The sequence below is a fragment of the Pinus tabuliformis genome, chromosome 8 (genome assembly GCF_031772625.1).
Source record: "Pinus tabuliformis cultivar Carrire ecotype Pingquan chromosome 8, CPIR1, whole genome shotgun sequence".
Lineage (NCBI taxonomy): Eukaryota > Viridiplantae > Streptophyta > Pinopsida > Pinales > Pinaceae > Pinus > Pinus tabuliformis.
In genome coordinates this window covers 335882448-335902445 of record NC_142294.1, presented here as the reverse complement: position 1 = coordinate 335902445, position 19998 = coordinate 335882448, and the positions used below count along the sequence as shown (strand labels likewise).

General features: G+C 36.9%; 1 protein-coding gene across 1 annotated transcript; it reads right to left on the bottom strand.

The window, feature by feature from the left end:
* Window positions 1-13932: 13932 nt before the first annotated feature.
* Window positions 13933-19466, bottom strand: LOC149235502 (uncharacterized). Its single transcript, XM_089368566.1, has 4 exons — window positions 19002-19466; window positions 18197-18914; window positions 16634-17843; window positions 13933-16402 (listed from the first exon to the last, which is right to left on the bottom strand). Exons 1-4 carry the CDS (start codon window positions 19464-19466, stop codon window positions 13933-13935), a joined length of 4863 nt encoding a protein of 1620 aa, XP_089224692.1.
* Between the last annotated feature and the right edge of the window lie 532 nt (window positions 19467-19998).

The window sequence follows — 19998 nt, the reverse complement described above, 5'->3', positions numbered from 1 at the left end:
TGCGTTGAGTTTTCTTATGTGTTGGAGATTGAATTAGTTGAGTGGTGGGATTGTTCTAGAGAGAACAAACATTGTAATTTCATCTTGATTTTCTAGATTAATACAAAAAAATAGTGGTATTTTGAGTTGTGGCTTTCCCTAGATATTTATTATGTTATGCTCCTTTGATTCTCTTCCTCTGTTGATTATTATTTACTCGATGTTTATGGGCTACCGCTGTAAAGAGTAGAAGTAGATTATTGTCTCTTGCTTTGGAAAATTGAATTAGCTTGTGAATCTACATGTTTTTCTACATATTATTGGTTTCATCCCACCTATTATGCATACTCTATCATCTCATCCCTTTGCACACCCTCTAAACCCCTTTTGAATCCCATGTGCTCCCTTTCTTAGCCTCCCTAGCTATTCTCTGAGTTTAGTCGGTGCACTCACCCTATGACCTTCATAGCCAGGCTACACCTTGGTATATGCTTCATTAATTTTTATTTTCACTCTCATGTAATATTCATCCCTATAATTGGTGGGTGTGGCTGGAAGCTCCCTGTGTTAGTAATTCTTTCAGCATTGGCCCTCCCCTCCATCCTCCTATAACATGTGATGACCCTAGAGCTTCTGTTGTGTCTTTATTGTCCTTTATGGTCACTGCCACTTTCAGTTTCTTTGATCCTTCCCCCATGACTTGTTATTGAGCTTAGGTGAAAAGGGGAGTGGCATATTATCAAGATAGGTCCAAAAGAGAAACACACATTTGCATCATCGCCTAAAGGAAGAACCATCCCATTATCATGACCTCAAATTAGGGCCAATCCAAGAAGAGATAACCCATGTCGATAGAGAAGGATCCTGACATAAGATTCACCTATGAATCACAAAGGTTCTTACTGAGTTGGAATATTAGGTACTAGACACCAGACACACTTGAGCAACATTTAATCAGTGCATGCAGATAATTGACCTTTATTAACATATGAATTCCTCTTTGGCATAACTCTATTGGATTGACATGAGAATCGAGAATACATCCTCCATTGTCTTGACAATCTACATTATCATATGAAGGACCTAGAACAACAAATGAAGAAAATAGAGGAGCACCTTGGAATACTTCCCTCAATAGGGGGCATTGGGAGAGGGAATAGCGAGCCAATCTAGGCCACCGGCATGTACCCAAATCCTTCTACTTGATTGTATGGTGTGTTCTTGTTGTATTGGTATTTTATTCTTACTATTTACTTTCTGGTTGGTTACGCCCGCTACTCTATATTGTATGTTAATTTTCTATCATCCCATCACTCAGTTATCTTATACCTCTTCACAGAGAGTTTATTTCTGGCTTTGATAGAGTCTCCCTAGTGAGATAGTGCCCTAAGAATTTTCAGCATTATTTTGTAATGCTCAGTCTTTAAGGAAATACTTATCCTTCTACTTGATTGTATGATGTGTTCTTGTTATATTGGTATTTTATTCCTACTATTTACTTTCTGGTTGGTTACGCCCGCTACTCTATATTGTATGTTAATTTTTTATCATCCCATCACTCAGTTATCTTACACCTCTTCACAGAGAGTTTATTTTTGGCTTTGATAGAGTCTCCCTAGTGAGATAGTGCCCTAAGAATTTTCAGCATTACTTTGTAATGCTCAGTCTTTAAGGAAATACTTTACCACAAAAAAAACAAAATTGTTATTAATATATATATATATATATATATATATATATATATATATATATAGATATATATATACATATACATATACATATACATATACATATACATATACCTATACATATACATATACATATACATATGAGATAGTGCCCTTAGTCTTGAAGGAAATACTTTACCAGAAAACACGAAATTGTAATTAATATATATATATATATATATATATATATATATATATATATATGTATGTATGTATGTATGTATGTATGTATGTATGTATGTATGTATGTATGTATGTATGTATCACATTAAAATGAATTTAAATAATAATGGATTCATATTCATAACCACAATCTTTCCAAGCATATAACTAGTAATTGCCCCTAAAGGTGCAAAGATACACTGAAGGAATGGAAAATTTGGGGAAAGAATTCCTGAACAATTTTTTCCTATATCAAACAAAGTGGGAAAAAAAATTCTCAGGTCGGAACAGGAAAAAATAAATTTAAAAATAGATAGACGAATTGTTTTCCTCTATATATTCGTTCATTGAATGGATGAGAGGCAGGAAGAACAACCTACAAAATGGAAAGTGGATGTTGGTATCGATTGAGGCATCTAAAAACTGTTGCTGATATTGACTGAGGCATCCAAAAAATTTGTGATTATGTATTTTATGATTTTGTATTTTATAAAATTAAAATCAAGATTTCCAAAAACTGATGTCGAAACTGACACTGACAATCAAGATTTCGAGAGACTGATATTGATATTGGACGAGGTATACAAAAAATTTGTAGGTATGCATTTTATAATACTAAAATCAATATTTCTAGAATTTGATATATCCAAGTAATTTCTAGAAACTGATATACTGCACAAGTTTGAGAGAAGAGTATAATTCACGGGACTTTGGTGAACACAAGAGTTTCTCAGCAGGGTAGTCATGTCATTCCAACATTTCATCACTTTCTAGGACTCATTCACAATAGACGTAATTCCCCTAATGTACAAGCAATCATATGATTTTGTTTTCTAATTTCACTCTAAATGCTTTGCATTTTAGTAAATATGTCTTGTAATGTTTTTACTTCATTGGGATGCATTCATTCTGCCATTAGAACTCTTGCAATAGGATTTTGCACAAAATGTGCGATTACAAAAATAGCGTTCATGACAAATACATTTTCTAAGAAAATTCCATAATATTTTATGAGAAATCTCACAATAGTTTGTCTGCACTTGGAACATATTCCCTCTCACACAAGGAATTTATTAACAATAACCTTAACCTTTATAACTATGGGTTATGGGCCCACCAACCTTCTACCGTATTACTCTAATTATTCTACTGCATACCAAATTCCATTCAACCTACAAATATATTTGATATCTAAATATAGTTGAATTCCTTTATTAATAATTCACACCCTAGATGCTTTAAATAACATATTTTCTTTCATAGCTTTTCATAGCATTTATTTTTATGTTGTATTTCTATCTTTATAAAATATTTTGGGTTATACAACACCATTAAATCTCTATGTCGATATCACCTTTTTTTCATAATAAAAGCTTTATGCTATATTGTAAAAAAATTTACATCTAAATATACTGTCATTTCATAGTCACTATGTGTCTTACTAGTTTCACCATTATTTATTGATAAATCTCTTGCCAAATAAACTTGAATCATTTTCATGTAACAAAAGCCAATATTAAATCTATCATTTTCATGTAACATAAGCCAATCTAAAACCTTATTGATTAACTCTAAGCTCTTCAAATAAATTTACATACACATACTAGAATTCTTTAATAAATCAGATACGTTTCAACATCCCTTTTGAATATATTAAGCCCATGCCATGTTTTTTATTTGCTTTAATAAAAAGCACACACTACTCTTTTCTTCTACCAAACAAAACTGTGTTTATGGTCCCTTTTTCACTGTCTTTATAATATCCCCAATAATGTGAGAGTAACTAATACTTCCCATAAATCATTATTTATAAATTTTGCATCTTTATAATATCCTCAATAATGTCAGAGTAACTACTACTTCATATAAATCCTTGTTTATAAATTCCACAAATCTTTCACGGCCAAATATCCATCGCATTAAATATTTTCATCTAGGTGAATGATTTTATTTCATATAACACATTCGAAGTATTTATCAAAACATCATATCGATCACTTAAAAAAAAATAAGATAGTAACTAATAAATAAATAACAATAATAAATATCAAATCTAATATAAAGTTCTTTTATATTTTTAAACTACTTAAGATAAACATGTGACTACACAATTGATTGGAGGAGGAATTCTTCATAGTAGCCGAACCCGAGCATAAAAATTTCAACAAATTTTGCAAAAGTAGTGTTCAAATCATGTTTTTGAAGATGACAATGGATCCAGCACCATCAAAAATTTTTGGGCACCCAAAATCTTGAAGTTGAACAACTTTAACCTGGATCTACAAAAATTTATCAAAATTTTTCCGAAATTTTCATAATTTTCAAAGAAAAACAGCAGTCTGGTTAGACTATGGAAAAATATTGATTGCTCGCTTATTACCTATCAGCTCATACATTTATTTGACGACAAAATTTTTGAAAAAAGTGACCATGAAACAACTTTAACCTGGATTTACAAAAATTTTGTCGAAATATTCATAATTTTCAAGGAAAAAAACATTGATTGCTCGCTTATTACCTATCAGCTCATACATTTATTTGATGACAAAATTTTTGAAAAAAGTGACCATGAAACAACTTTAACCTGGATTTACAAAAATTTTGTCGAAATATTCATAATTTTCAAGGCAAAAAACATATGGTTAGAGTATGGCCAATTGATTGCTAGCTTATCACCTATCAGCTCGTAGATTTCTTTGACCATAGAACTTTTGAAAAAGTGGCTATATTCATGAGCCATTAATTATAACAATGTGGATCATATTCCTCTCCTAACTTGGAGCCCACACCAGTGGTCAATGTAACACATATATTACACACCAAATTATCTAGTAAAAGGAATATCTCCTTACCCTTCCAAAAAGTGATAAATAAATATTTAGTTAAGAAAATTCATTCGGTAGAGATCGCATAAGAGAAATTTGTGGCTCGACATGCTTCAAACCAACAAATTTGTGGTCCATGATGAACCACACTTTTTGGTTCAAAACGCGTCGGTCAAAAATTTTTCTTATGTAATTTCTTGCTTAATTCATCATAAAAGCTTGAATACAGAAATATTTAATTAATTAATAATTAACTTTGATATTAATGTACAATGTTTAATTAACTTGTTCGTAAACCGATTATGTAACTCATGCCCGACCCTGCTATATATTTTAAATAAAACTTCTTCAGAGATTGTCTGGTTAAAGATAAATCTAGGCCCTTGTTACTTGATTAATTGATCATTAATAATTTCGGGAGGATTAATAGACCCACACAACTCCGTGCCACTTCTTTAATCTGTCATTAATAATTTCAGGAGTACACAGAGTTCCGAAGTTTGGTTCCGAGCCTGTCCAAACCTCATCTCGACCGCTTTTCTGTAACATTTCGGACTATGAAGGGCCGGTATTTGAATTAAATAAGGATAGAACAACTTTACAGATCATACCATACTGTCAACTATCCATGTTGATTGGTGGTTGGCCTCTGTCCACACGCTCCATTTTCATCCTACCCCTATGACAGATCCGGAATCGAGTCCGATCACACCTGATTTTAATATCATATCATTGGCTAAAAATTACTGTAATTTCCATTCACGTTGCTGTGCGCTGGTGCGTAAAATAAGAAACCCTCCGCGCATTAAGAAATTTGAGTCGACACCAATACCGCACATGGAGAAACCCTCGTGAGTTGACAACAATACCTCACATGGAGAAATCTTGACAACAATACCTCACATGGAGAAACGCTCGCGCAGCTATAATTTCACCTTAACTATAGTACCCATGTTCTCTGAATTGACCCCAAAAATGTTTCTGCAAACTTTTCAAGCTGCCAGTTTTGGGCAAAATGCACGAAACTTCACCTTAATTTTTTAACATTTGAATTCCGGGGAAAATAGATTACAAAATAACTTACGGGGCACAGTTTTATCATACTTCACCTTAATTTTTTAAGGTTTGAATTCCAGGGAAAATAAATTACAAAATAACTTAAACGGCACAGTTTTATTATAGACATTTATATTTTTTTCACCATATCGACACTTGAAGGTTCTAAAATAGAAATGGGCATTATAGACATTTAAATTTTTTTCACCATATCGACACTTGAAGGTTCTAAAATAGAAATGGGCAAAACCCCAATGGTGTGTAGGTAACTTGTAAAAAAAGAAATACTGAAAAGTTCAATAACGTTAGATTCAGAGTGTCGTTGCGGCTTCTGCACATGTAATCACCATCGAATTATTTCTTAAAAGACCAGGAAAATGAAAAAATGGAGAACAGACACGAAGGGTTTCGATACAGAACTGATACAAAAACTCTTTGAACGACCTCTAGGAAAGAAAACCTGTTATGAAGGAGCATGGACCGAGGGGATTGAAAATGTCTGGGAAAGAGTTCCTGACATAGAAATTGTCTTTTTGTGATCAAATGCCTGATCAAACCATCTATTTGATTGATTGAAACAGCCCAAATTGTGCAAGCATGCAATTGATGATAAATTATCCGTGCCAAAAGAATAGGAAAATGAGATACTTGGCCACTGATGGCCTCCTTTGAGTAAACCCTTCTCGTACTTCTGATGTTCTGGGTGTTTCTAATTTCTTTGGCAATTTCCTTGGAAAGCAGCTTTCAACCTCAGTAAGTTTTGCGCAGATGGCATTTTAACCTCGATTAACTATCTTCTCGGCCTCCAAGAAAAAACAGTTCCTTTATGGGGCAAGAGCCCATGGAACTCTCTCAATAAACGACTTCATGACTTAAACATAAGAACAATCACTTTGTGAGAATGTAATTGTTAAAAAAACGCAAGCAAATTATTGACAATCATAATTCGAAAATCAGGGGCTACCCCTCTACCTTTTGCTTAGTCTTCAATCAATTCTTCAAATGAAGAATGACATTTGCCTGCACACCAGTAGGATTTTGATATTATTTACAGCATTTTCATCCTTCTATCTATCAATTCCAAACCCTCCTACCAACAAAAAAATTTACCCCCAAAAACCTGTCAAACCTGTCAATTAAAGAAATACATCTGAATTTCAATGCCCCGAATGAAGAAACCCGCTGCCTAATAAGAAATAGATTCAAGTTTAATGCCCGCATTGAGAAATCCTCTGCCCAATAAAAAAATTGATTCAAGTTTAATGCCCGCATTGATAAATCCTCCTCCCAATAAAAATTGATTCAAGTTTAATACCCACATTGAGAAACCCTCCGAACTACAAATTTGACCAACAATACCTCACCTAGAGAAACCCTCCCCGGTTATAATTTCACCTTAACTATAGTACCCCTGTTTTCTAAATTGGCCCTAAAAACATTTCTGTAGACTTTTGAAGCTGCCAATTTTGGGAAAAATGCACAGAACTTCACCTTAATATTTCAACATTTGAATTCTAGGAAAAATCAGTTACAAAATAACTTAGAAGATACAGTTTTATTATAGCCCACTACATTTTTTGCACCACATCGACGCTTACAGGTTCTAAAATTGAAATGGGAAAAACCCTAATGGTGTTTAGGTAACTTGGAAAAATATTTACTAAAAATTTCAAAACATTGTCACCTTTTTTACATGTAACCACCATTGAATTCTTTCTTAAATGATGAGGAAGATTAAAAAATTGCACATAAACACAAAGGGTTTTAATACCGAACAGAGACGAAAACCCTTTGAATGACCTCTAGGAAAGCAAGCTCTTCATCGTCGCCATCGACAGCAGTAGGTTCAGAGGTTTTAATGAAAATTTCAATACCGTTAATATTCAGACTGCATATGCCGCTTTTGTACATGTAATGACCGTTTAATTGTTTCTTAAAAGACAGGGAAGATGAAAAATGAAAACATACACCAAGGTTTTCAATACCGAGCAGAGACAAAAACCCATTGAATGACCTCTAGGAAAGAAAGCTCTTCATCGTCGCCATTGACAGTAGTAGGTTCAGAGGTTTTAAAGGTGGATTCAGGCACCTTGGACCTCTTGATTTTGTTGGTGTGAACAGGTAAGGTTCTTGTCGTTTCGTCGAGTTATATGTCAACTGCACAAGTGGGAGATGGATAATGGCCAGTGCGCAACGTGCGTTCACAACTGCTTGCTCAAACCAATGGTGGAAAATAAGAGTATTGGCAGTTGTTCCCTCGAACTAACAACACGCAACGTGCCTTGATAGCTTCTTGATCAAACTAATGGTGGACAAAAAACCGTAGTGACAGTTGTTTTCTCGAACGAACGGTGTAAAATAAAAAGGTAGATGATGGTCAGCAGTTTACAGATTCAAAAGAAACACCTTCCGTGTAATTAATAAACCTATACAAACTTAACATTCATAATAATCTCTCTATTTCCCCATATACATATAGATATATATATATCGATCATAGAGTGAATTTTTTTAGTAGGAAAGCACATAGATTATGGAAATCTAATGAAGATGACAAATTATATTGGTATATGCATTATAAGGTGTGTTTTGATTGTATAATAGATTTATGAAAATCTCGTTTTTCCGATTGGTTTTTCCAACATAAGTCATGTTTCATGATTTATGTGTTCTTTTTCTATGTTTTACTATCATTGATTTATTATTTCTCTCATATTTATCAATTTAGTATCACTAAGTGTTAATCCTAACAACTAACAGGAGAGCTACAACTGATTTTGTATTCTTGACGACTTAGGATTTGTGACTAACTAGATGTTACGGTATGAGTTGAGAATTATTACTAGGTTGAATTCTCCATATTTTTTGTAAGCTTTATTATTGAGCGATACATGTTGGCATGGAGCTAGATTTCGCAGGCATATAGAGAGGATGTAGCATCAAGTTGTGTAATGAGGATTACAAGGGTGGCAATTGTATTTTTATCCAAGAATGGTGTTCTAAAATATGTTCAATGGTTGATGGAGGGAGTATTTATGATGTAATATGAAATGTGATATAGTTAATACTAAGCTATGATTAAGCAAGTTGTCTTTCCACATGGAGTTATGAAGCCAAAAAGAGGCAAATCAATCTTTTATAAATTTGCAAGATAAATATGTAGCGTGAGATTGTGTAGCACATGGTGAAAGACAATAATTTCAATGCAAGTGAATGAAAACATTTGTAAGTGTCAATGAAAGAATAAATGGCCATTTTCAAAGCTTTTGAGAATGTGGAATATATATATATATATATATATATATACTTTGAACATGGAAATTTTAATTCCTTGTAAATGGCATAGCGTTGTAAAACCCAATGCATATCTTCATAAAGGGTGTATTTTTAAGTAAATTTAACTTGATGATTCATAGTTGATGATCATGGACAATGACGTTCAAATACCTATTTGTACAAAAAACATAAGAGAAAAAAACAAAATTGGCAAGAGCATGGCCAATACCTTTATCTGATGCATTTTTTGACACAAGAAGAACATAGTAAAAATGGGATCAATAGGTAGCCATAGTTTTGGTCCTCTTTTATCCAAATGTGTTGATATAATTTGTTAAGACTAAAATTTAGTTATTTGAATTGTATTTTAAAATGTAAAATTGATTTTTTTTAGAAAATATTGGGAAACAATTAGACACTTACGTTAAATAGATTAGACAACAAAAATTTATAATTACAACAAATCCTCAGTAGATTTAGAGCCATATACAATAAAAATAGAGCCAAAACTTATAACACTTACACTATACTTGTCACATTATACTTTGAAAACCATGTAAAGATAATAAAATAAAAAATCAATCCAAATGTCCCATATCTCTATTTATCCCATTTTCCCCAATCGAAAATTACAGGAATCTGATCCCAGGTATAGAAATTATCTTTTAGATAATAGTTTGAATCCACAAATAAAGGCTCCACAATTTAAACCATCACCTGCATATCATAACCATAGTGATTGTTTTGCAATATTTTGGACTTCAAGTTGCATCACTGTAAGGAGGAATCCAAGGATTATGCCAAAAAACAGAGTGTAGCCACTGCATAGAATGAGTGGGCTATGTTTTATCGTCTCAGTTAATCACTTCCCAATTGGATACCTAGTAAAAGAGCACTAAAATTAAGAAAATTCATTGTTTTTATTGTAAATGGGCTTATCCTCTGCTTAACCACAATGATAGATAACAAGGAATTAAAGGCCTATTGTGTCACACAGAGGAGAGTGTCATTGTAGAGAAGACAAAACATTGATATTGGCTGATGTGAAATCCCAAATAGGTAAAGCAATGAATTCCCATCTTCCATGACACCAGGAAATATACAAGAAGATATATGGTCGTAGCAAATATATGAACTTATGATTTTCTGTGGGTTACGAAATGGTGGAAGCAGAAGTAATGGAAACTCTATGCATACCAACAATGTTCCAACCCATTGACGATACTCGCCCTTCCTAAAATAAAGTGAGTCAAATGCACCACGTATGTGTACATGCCCATATAAACTCCACAATGAAACTTGTGCAACTTTATTGATGAAAAATCATGTATTCATGCATCCACAATGTCAGTATCAGACATTTACATATAAATATTAGAAAAATGAAATCTACAACTAATTACTATTAATTATTTACATTTACAATCCTGAAGGATTAGTTAACATTCACCCCTTAATTTGAACGGACAATTAACATGCTAAGTAACATTTTGAACGTTTCAAACTTTTCTCGTCCCACTGCTGTTATGCAAAATCTACTACCGTAGATAGAAGTATCTTCCCTATGCCTCATGGAATAACCTAGATCAAAAAAAAAAACGGATTAATGTTTTCCTTAAAGTAAATCGGTTACAAGATGAAGTGTACCTGTAATTTGTCATATGCTTCACTCATTCCTTGGCATGAATGCTCCAATCGTAGCTCCAATCACTATAACTAGAACCTAAATAGTTAGATAACACAAGCTAATGATCCAAAAAATCTATGTAGCATCATCTAATCACTTTTTTTGATAGATCAACATGGAATTGAAATATATGAAACCATAAAATAATATATAGGAAAACTAAGATTGAATTGGACTGAATTACAATGAAAAAATTGTGTTGATCTTGTCGAAGACCTCCAAGTTGACCTGTCCTTTCCTTCTCACAAAGTGCACCTCTAATCATCCTAATGTATGGAAATACATCTCTCACAATAGAAACATAAGGGTAGAATCACTCTCCAAAAGAAAACCCCTTTCCTATGGACACTAGTAAATATATAGGTGAAGGAGGTAGCTCATGAATTCTTATCCTTTTACAAATTTGGGCTTCAGATCCACTCTTCATGGGAGGATGGTCTCAAGTGATAAGGTGTTAGAACTTCAAGTTAGGATAGGATAGGTGTTACATGTCATTTTGTCGCCATTAGGTAAATGATCATAAATATGGATCTTGCGCTATCCATCAAAGTGTTTCTAAGAATTCCCCTACAAGGCTAGAAGCTAAAGAACCCCAAAGAGAATGAGATGTATGGATTAAAAGGCCAAAAAGCCTATTTTTTAATACCTACATGGTTCCCTAGAAATATTCTACACATATGAAAATTTGACCATTAAAGTCAGCAAAAAAGTGCACCCTATCTTCTACTATGGACTTTATACATGACTCAATGAAAGTAAAAAGAAAAAAGTAAATTCTAGAAGCTTTGTTGGATGAATCTTTCCCAACAAAAAGCTTTGAGTTGATTGTTACACAATCTTGAGTCCTGCCTTCATCCTGCTAATTCCCTCTCCTTGTGGAACCCCAATCTCACCATTTGAGTATCTCATCCCTTAGGAAGAGTATCTCAAACCTGGTCCTCTTTGCCTATAAATCAAACATAAACTAGACGATTTGGGACGACAACTGAAGGTAGACTTGTGCTGCTCAAATAGGGATAGAAGGCTTATCTTCCAAGGATAAGGTTGGAGATCATGGGAACATGATTTTGATATCAAGGAAACTAGGTTGTAATCTTGTTATCCTTTGAGTTCAATACAAAGAAATTGTTCTTTCCTAATTGTGTCTATCTCGAAATTATTTGTGAGATTCCTTTATCACTCACATGGTTTATAATTGATTATTGATTCATTTACCTTTGATTTTATATGCGAGATGCTTTGGCCCTTTGAATCTTTTTGTCTATACATATCTCTTTTGGAGTGTCATGGAGAAGATATGGAAAGCATTAGGAAATACTTTTAGACATTGAGAAAAATATGGTTGTGGAAAGCATTGAAAGGACTTCAATAAGAAATTCACTAAATAGCTAAGTGATTTTTCACATACTACATCTTTAATGTTTTCAGTTATAATATAACGAAAGGTAACAATTATTTTAATGTTCGTTACTAGGTCTTGTTTGAAATCTAGGGAGATCTTTCTTGTACGCAAGTAGGATAAGTCTGCCTAAAAAATTGGCGACCATACTAGGGAACATCACATTCTTCATCATCTTCTTGTTTTCACTTATTAGACCTCTTCTCATAGCCTTGTCTAAGTGTCAAAAACTTATTAAAAGTTTTGATTTTGTGAATTGTTTGGTTTTATTTTTGTTTTTATAAAATTTTCTGAAGTGTTCTTTTTATCTTTATCCATAGAGCACATATCTTCACACTTAGCCTTTAGAAACAACGTGTATGCACATTGAATCAAATTGATTGCCTGCGCACATGCTAGAAATTTTTTAAAATTTAAGTTTTCCAATTGTTGAGTCCATGAACTTTTGATTGTTGTGTTTACATAGATCTGTTTACGTTTTGGAAATTTCATCTCTATTTTGATTTGGTTTTTTGAGTTTCCTTCTCGAATAATTATTTATTTTCACAAATTAGGGTTCAATGTTTGATCTAGTCAATTGTTGTTTAATGAAAAGAAGGATTAGTGATTGTTGAGATAGTTTCAGTCTATCCATTTTTATGTCAAAATATTAGATTAAGTACTTTGTTTTTATAATTGCAAAGAATCATTAGTATTAATGAAAAGTTAAGGTTTTTCAAGGAAACACTTGTGATTTGGAGTTTTTTGTTTTTGACGAAGTGAATAATGATTATTTCCCTCTATAAGACAACAAAATCTTCTGCTTATACTGATTTGTAATTCATTACATCAAGTTGAAATTTTGGCTTGTGTCTGTTGAAGGAAGAATTCATTTTTTTGTTTTTGGGTATGCAAGAAGTTGTTAATTTTAAAATATTTATTTTTCTAATTTAGAGTTTGAGGAAATCAGGTTACATCTAAAAAAAAAAGTCCAAGAATAATGTATTCTACATTCTCTATGATTAGTATTTTGAAAAAAAAAATACATTGATACTTGTATTATTGAAAAGTAAATGAAACCTCTTTCCTTAGTTTAGTTACAATTCATCGAAATGAAAAGATCACAAAATCACATTCGATTGTATTAAAGATTTGGGTCAGGTCATAACACCAGCTGTTTCACATCCATTTACCCTTCTTTTTTTTTCACTGTAACAGGTATCCTTTATTAATAATTCTGAGTTAACCAAGGCCTTTCAACCTGTTTACATTGTTTTCATTTCTTATTTCCCGCGTTAGGGGATTCTGCGTGCTTGAGTGATGCATGTACCTATCTGAGCTGCGCATTTCCGGAATACAAACTAGATTTGCCAAGATTTTAGCTGGTAATCGCTGGGGGTTCTGGGACATTGGATTGTTGTCTGTTGAAGACCCTTAATTTCTGCCTCTGCCCATCCGTTGTGGAGCCCTGTTGCCTAACACAATGGCGCAAGAGCTACCCGATTTACAAGATCCTCCATCCGAACCCTTTCAGAGTGCATGTCCTCATAGCGGGTATCGAAGGAATCAATCTGAATATCAAGGAGAGGAGCGTATGCCGCCTTCAGTGTCGAAAAACTAGTCTCCTCTGTACAGATCTCAAACGTTTGCAGTCCTCCTTTTTGATCTGTCTGCGCCTTCCCTGTGTGTTGATTTTGGATTGGAATAAATTTCCCAGAATTATCTATACTCATTTTGCTGTGGCCTGTTTCAGCTGATGTGTTGATAATATCAAACATATTCTCTCGAGCATGCTCAGAATGGTTCCCATCTTCCTGCTTGATGTTCTGATCTGCGCTTGAGCTAAGGTATGAGATTTGAGATAGCGCTGTTACCATTGTAGATAAGAGTTCGCGGAGCTAATCGGCATCCTTTATTTGCCATTTCGTCTGCCTCCTTGTTCAGGCTTCTAAGAATATGAAAAATTTTGTAGGAGTTGAAATCTTGCAGAATTAGCTTTAATCTTCTGAGGGACTTGTTGAGGAGTGCCCTATTGAACTGGTCATCTGAGTTAATCTTACTGATGAGGATTTCAGAGTCTCCGAATATTTGGCATTCTTTGATGCCTTCGTCCCGAGCTATTTGGCAGGCTTTTGTGAGGGCAAGAAGCTCTGCCTGATTGTTGGTGGAGATGCCTAGCCCCCAGCAGAAGTGAACCTTCCTGAGATTGTCTGCAAAGTAAATAACTCCTCCAGCTCCCGCAGTCCCCGGATTTCCTTTGCAGGCACCGTCAAAGAAGATTGAAGTTGTTTTTTGATTCTTCCACCAGATTTGAAAGACCTCTTCAGATTCTCTGATTTTCCAAGGAGGAGAAGGGAGGGGAGGGGGAGGGGCACGGATTTTACTAGAGGAGATGGGGCTGTGGAGGTTCAGCCAAGCCTTTTCAGAGGGGAGAAGGGAGGAGTCAAAGATTTGAGGATGCTGGAGAACAGATTCAATAAGAAGACCTTTGGCAATTGAGGCGGTTTTAGCAGGAGAGCGAGAGGAATTATTGAAAATTAAGTCATTCCGGGCAAGCCAAATTTCCCAGCAAACAAATTTGGGAATGGAAAGCCATATGTGAAGCCACAAGGATTTCTTTGGGATGGATTGGGGATAATATTGGAGCCATACAGAAAAAAGGTCGGCAATGGAGCTGTGCTGGGGCGGGGAGACAGGCAGTCCAAGAAGAGTTAGAGTCCATACTTCTCTGGCAAAAACGCAGTTAATAAACAGATGGGGAGCTGTTTCTCCTGAGTTTTTACACATTGCACATCTGTGAGGCCCAACAAAGTTTCTCTTTGACAAGTTGTCCCCTGTGAGCTGTTTATTCAGCATGAGGGTCCAGAAGAAGAAATTAACTTTGGGAAGTCCCTTGGCATCCCATACCTGTTTCCAGAACGATGGCGTTCTCAAACTGTCTTTTTTGGTCTGTAAGGCAGAGTAACCCAAAGATGGCGTGTAAAACCCTGTTTCGCCCCACCCCCATCTGTCTGCGATGTTGCGGTGGACCGGCGCTGCATTTAAGAGCAGAGATTTGAGGATTTCGATTTGATATTGCAGCTGCTCTGGCACTGGAGGGATCGCCCATTCGACCCAATTTCCTCTGCTGTCCCACTCAGAGATATCGCTCAGCTTTCTTATTCCTGCCTCATGGAGCAAATTTCTGATGTCCCGGATTTCTGCGTGGGAGCTGAGTGGAGGGTTGTTCATGATGCGATCTTTCCAGAGAAGAGTCTTCTCCCCATTACCCGGGATGCGATAAAGATGTTTACTAAAGCTGCTTATGCTTTTCCTACAGAGATTCCAGGTATATGTACCTGTTGTTGTGTTATTTGCTGACAGGTGCCTGAGGGAGATCCCCTGCGCATATTTGGCGGTGAATGTTTTGCTGATCTGATGTGTAGGATTTGAATATATTTTCCACAAGAGCTTGCATCCAAGTGACAGGTTCGAAAGAGCAGGATCTCTGATCTGAAGCCCACCTTCCAGAAGTGGCCGCTTGACTAGATCCCAGTTTGCCAAATGGATTTTATTTTGATTGCCTCTGCCTCCTTTCCAGAGAAAGTCTCTTAGAGGACAAGAGATCTGCTCCATGATCTGTTTCGAGGCCAGAAGAAAGGAGGCTTGATAAATGGGAAGAGCTGATAAGACGGATTTAAGAAGGATAATTTTCCCTCCCTTGGTGAGCCAATAGCCTCCCCAGGAGGTGATCTTGTCTTTGATTTTGCTGATGACACCCTGCCACAGAGATCTGTTATTGGCTCCAGATGTGAGGGGCAAGCCTAAGTATTTGATGCTGTCCCATTGGGCAAAGCACTCAAATCCTAGGATCTGGCCTATATTATTGAGGTTTTGCTGGCTCACATTCCATCCGAAAATCGAGCTCTTTCTGTCATTTATCACAGCTCCTGAAGCTCTACAATAACTTTTTAAAACAACATCAAATTTGACTGCTATTCTAGTAGAGGCTCCTCCTAGAAGAATAGAGTCATCTGCAAAGAGAGCGTGATTTATTGGGTTTAGAGCATTTGCGATTCGGATTCCTGGGAGATCACCTGTATTCATTTCCGCAGCCAGCTTCCTGCTAAGAGAATCAGCCATAAGGATGTACAAGAAAGGTGAGAGGGGACAGCCTTGCCTTAATCCGCGGTGTGCTTGAAAGAATGATGCTGGGCGACCATTGACCATGGGGGCAATCCATGGGCATGAGATGCATGCTTTGATGAGATTGATGAACTGAGGAGGGAAGCCAAAGGATCGAAGAACTTGAAGTAGGAAGGAATGGTTGACTCTGTCAAATGCGTTAGCCATATCAAGCTTGATCAGCATCCCCTTCTCTTTCCTCTGTTTGCTGGAGTGGATAGCTTCCTACACTTGGATGATATTATCCAAGATGTGTTTGCCTTTGACAAACCCCCCTTGGGCTTTGGATATTAGTTTTTCAAGAAGGGGTGTTATTCTATTTGCCATAATTTTTGACAGAATTTTATAGGAGGCGTTGCATAGGGAGATGGGCCTGAACCTGCCGAATGTTTCCGGGTTGGCCTCTTTTGGTATTAATGCAAGAAAGGTGGAGTTGATGCCTCCCCCAATCTTGGCTTTCCAAAAGAATCCGTGTATCATTTTCAGCAAGTCTGTTTTGATGATGTCCCAGCAGATTTTGTAGAAGTGTATTGTGAAGCCGTCCGGCCCGGGGGCCTTATCTGAATCCATTGCCCAGATAACCTTGATGATTTCTTCTTCAGATACTGGTTTCAATAAAGCCCGATTGTCCTCATGGGTGATGAGGCGAGGAATATGAGAGAGTAGTTCTTCGGTGTCTTCTTTGCATCCTTCATGCCTTGTGCCATATAGCTCTTTGAAGTGATTTTCAGCTGCAATTTTTATTTGATCAAATTTATTACAGATCTGCCCTTCATCATTTTTGATCTCTGTGATATGGTTCCGAGATAGACGGGCTTTGTATTGTCGGTGGAAAAAAGAAGTATTTCGGTCTCCTGCCTTTAACCAGAGGCTGCGAGATTTAAGTCTCCAGTGCTCTTCTTCCTTTCTGATCGATTGATGGATGTTTCTTTGAAAGGCTGCTTCTTTATTTAAAATTTCCGGGGTGATATGGATCCCTTCCATACCTATTTGCAAGGTATCTAGCTGCTGAACATCAATTTTTCTCTGATGGGTGATGGGGTTGTGAAGTTTCCTTAACCACCCCTTTAAAGCTTGTTTGGTAGCTTTTATTTTTTGCTCCCACACGAAACTTGGGGATCCGTTGATGGGGATATCCCAGGCTGATCGGATTATGTCCATGAACCCTTCTTTTTCAATCCATAGTGGATTAAATTTAAAAGGAATGGGCCCAAGATCTTCTTCGGGGGCCAAAAGTAGTAGAATTGGCTTATGATCCGAGGAGAGCTTGGGAAGAATTTTTGTTGATATGAGGAGGTTTTCCATCAGCAGGGAGCTTTGAATTAGAAATCTGTCCAGCCGGGCAGCGATGTGGTCAGGCCCAGTTCTGTTATTTGTCCAAGTATATTTGCCTCTCACCGGGGCAAAATCTAAAAGATCCCACTGCTGCATTATTTCCTCTACCAACGGGAGAGTCTGATCTCTGTTGCTGTTTCCCCCCCTTTTTTCTTTTGGCTTCATGACTATGTTAAGATCTCCTCCCAGAACTATATTATTTAGGGAGTGATGATCTAAAAAGGCCGAGAGGGTGTTCCAACAGTCTCTTTTTTCTGCATAGTTAACAGGAACATATAAATTGAATAAGGCAATTGATAACTTACATTCTAGATGCTTGAGCTCCGTGAAGATATAATGTTGGGTCTCGTGGGAGTTAGCCAGATGGAACTGATCTTCCGGCCAGAGAGTTGCAACTCCACCCGAGGTTCCCCTTGCGCCAACTGCTATGCCTTCGTTCTTCTTCCATTTAGATTTGCTGATATCCTTGAGGGTTTGTCCATCGATTTTGGTCTCTTGGAGCAGGAGAATGTCTGAGGGTTCTATTTTCATTAGATCTTTGACGGCATCAATTTTTGGTTGAGTCCCCAGGCCTCTACAATTCCAAGAGACTATTCGCATTATTTACCTGGCGAGGGGTTTGGGATTCCTCCCTTGGTGGATCTTCCTCTGGTATTTCTTCCTATTGTCATCTCTATTGTGGATTGGCTGCCTTGCATTTTGAGTCGCTCTGCTTCCTCCTCCCTGACTGCTTTGTGGGTCTTCCTGCCTGCTTTCTTCGAAGGTCTCTCATAAGACTCTTCCTCTGAGGAGTCTGAAGGTTCTGGCAATTTTTTCTTCTTTGTTATATCTGCATATGAAAGCCTGGAGGGGCTTCCCTGAGGAGAGCCAAGCGATGCTTCTCCACCTCGCTCTTTATTTGCCTGTGGTTCTTCGGCCTGTGCTGGTATGATCAGTTTCGTTTCTGGGGGATCTGTTGGAGAGGCTTCTTCAGAAAGTGGGATCTCATCCGTTTTCTGTTGGGTTTCATTTTCTTTGCTGGGTTTTCCTTGATTATTCCCCTTTGTGGCGCCTTTCCCTATTGCTTTTGCGTTGCCAGTTTTCTGGATTGTAGTCCATTGATCTCCCTTGGGGAGGTGGCTCTGTTCTTCCTTTTGTTTCTTGTAGTTTTTTGCGAAGTGACCATAGCCGTGACAGTGTCTGCATTTAAAGGGGATCTGCTCATAATCTAGCTCCTGGATATGGGTCCATCCTGCCACTGTGAGTTTTATTGCTTCAGGTAGTCCTTCTTCCAGATCTACTTCCACGCATATTTGGGTGCAGGAGTATTGATCTTTCCTCACGGCCTAATCAATGTATTTGCCCAAAGAGTTGCCGATGATTTGGAGAGATTTCTGGCTCCAGCGGTGTAGGGGGAGATGGGGGAGCCGCACCCACACTGGAACCGCGGAAGGGACATCCTGGGTCAGATCGAAATCTGGAGACCATTTATTTAGGTATAGTCCCTGTGGCCCCATAAAATATGGCCCATTCCTGAAGATGAGGCTCCGATCTTCTGCTAATTCAAAGACGAACACAAAAAAGCCTTTGCCTACGAAGTAAGATTTAATTCCTTCCTTGATCAGAGGGGTCCAGTTTCTCTTGATCCAGTCTTCTACAGATTTGGGCGATGGCCAGAGCTCAGTGAACTGTCCTATGAGCCCTCTATCTGCTAGATTCAAAGCCGAGCGGCAGGTTTCCTCCTCAGGGAGAGCCACCATGGGAATGCTATCTTTTTTCTTGACGAATTTCTGTTGTTGAGCAGAGGGAGGCCGTCTATTGCATGTTTCGATTATTTTCTGAAATTCAATAACTTCAGGAGGGAGGGGGGGAGGATCCACCTCCCCATCACCGGGCATGGCTGCCAGGGCCGCAGCTGCAAACGATCGCTGCACCAGACAGGGTCGGCGCAGGGGCTAGGACTCGCTGTGGGCTACGCGGGTTTCCGAGCTTGTCGGAGCTCAGAGCCAGCGTTCTGTTCCAGAATGTTCACTACATCCATTTACCCTTTGAGTAAATAACAATTTTTAGAAAACAACTCTCTAATAAAATGAATTTTGAATTTTTATTAGTTATGGCTCTTTCCATCTAGCTGTAGGGATTTGAAATAGGGAAGTGAGTTAACTTTCAAAAGTTGCAAACAAACAATAAAATATTGCGATAGGGAGTAAATACACTTATTACAGTTTGTCTCTACGAAGCTCCCTTAACAAATTAGTTAAGTATGAGATCATATCAAACCTAGTGGAGTGATCAACCCCACTTCATTAGTTACGGTAGACTAATTTACACGTATTACAAATGGTTTTATGCATGGTTCTCACACATGGTTTTGGGCATGATGGTTTTCTTCCCATGGTATTTTGTAGATCTGGTCAAGGGAACTATGGT

Coding starts and splice junctions, on each gene's coding strand:
- LOC149235502 (XM_089368566.1), bottom strand. CDS start 19,466: ATGCCCGGTGATGGGGAGGTGGATCCTCCCCCCCTCCCTCCTGAAGTT. Junction 18,915..19,001: donor CTTCCGCGGTTCCAGTGTGG/GTGCGGCTCCCC, acceptor TACATTGATTAG/GCCGTGAGGAAAGATCAATA. Junction 17,844..18,196: donor AATCCCAAACCCCTCGCCAG/GTAAATAATGCG, acceptor TTAACTATGCAG/AAAAAAGAGACTGTTGGAAC.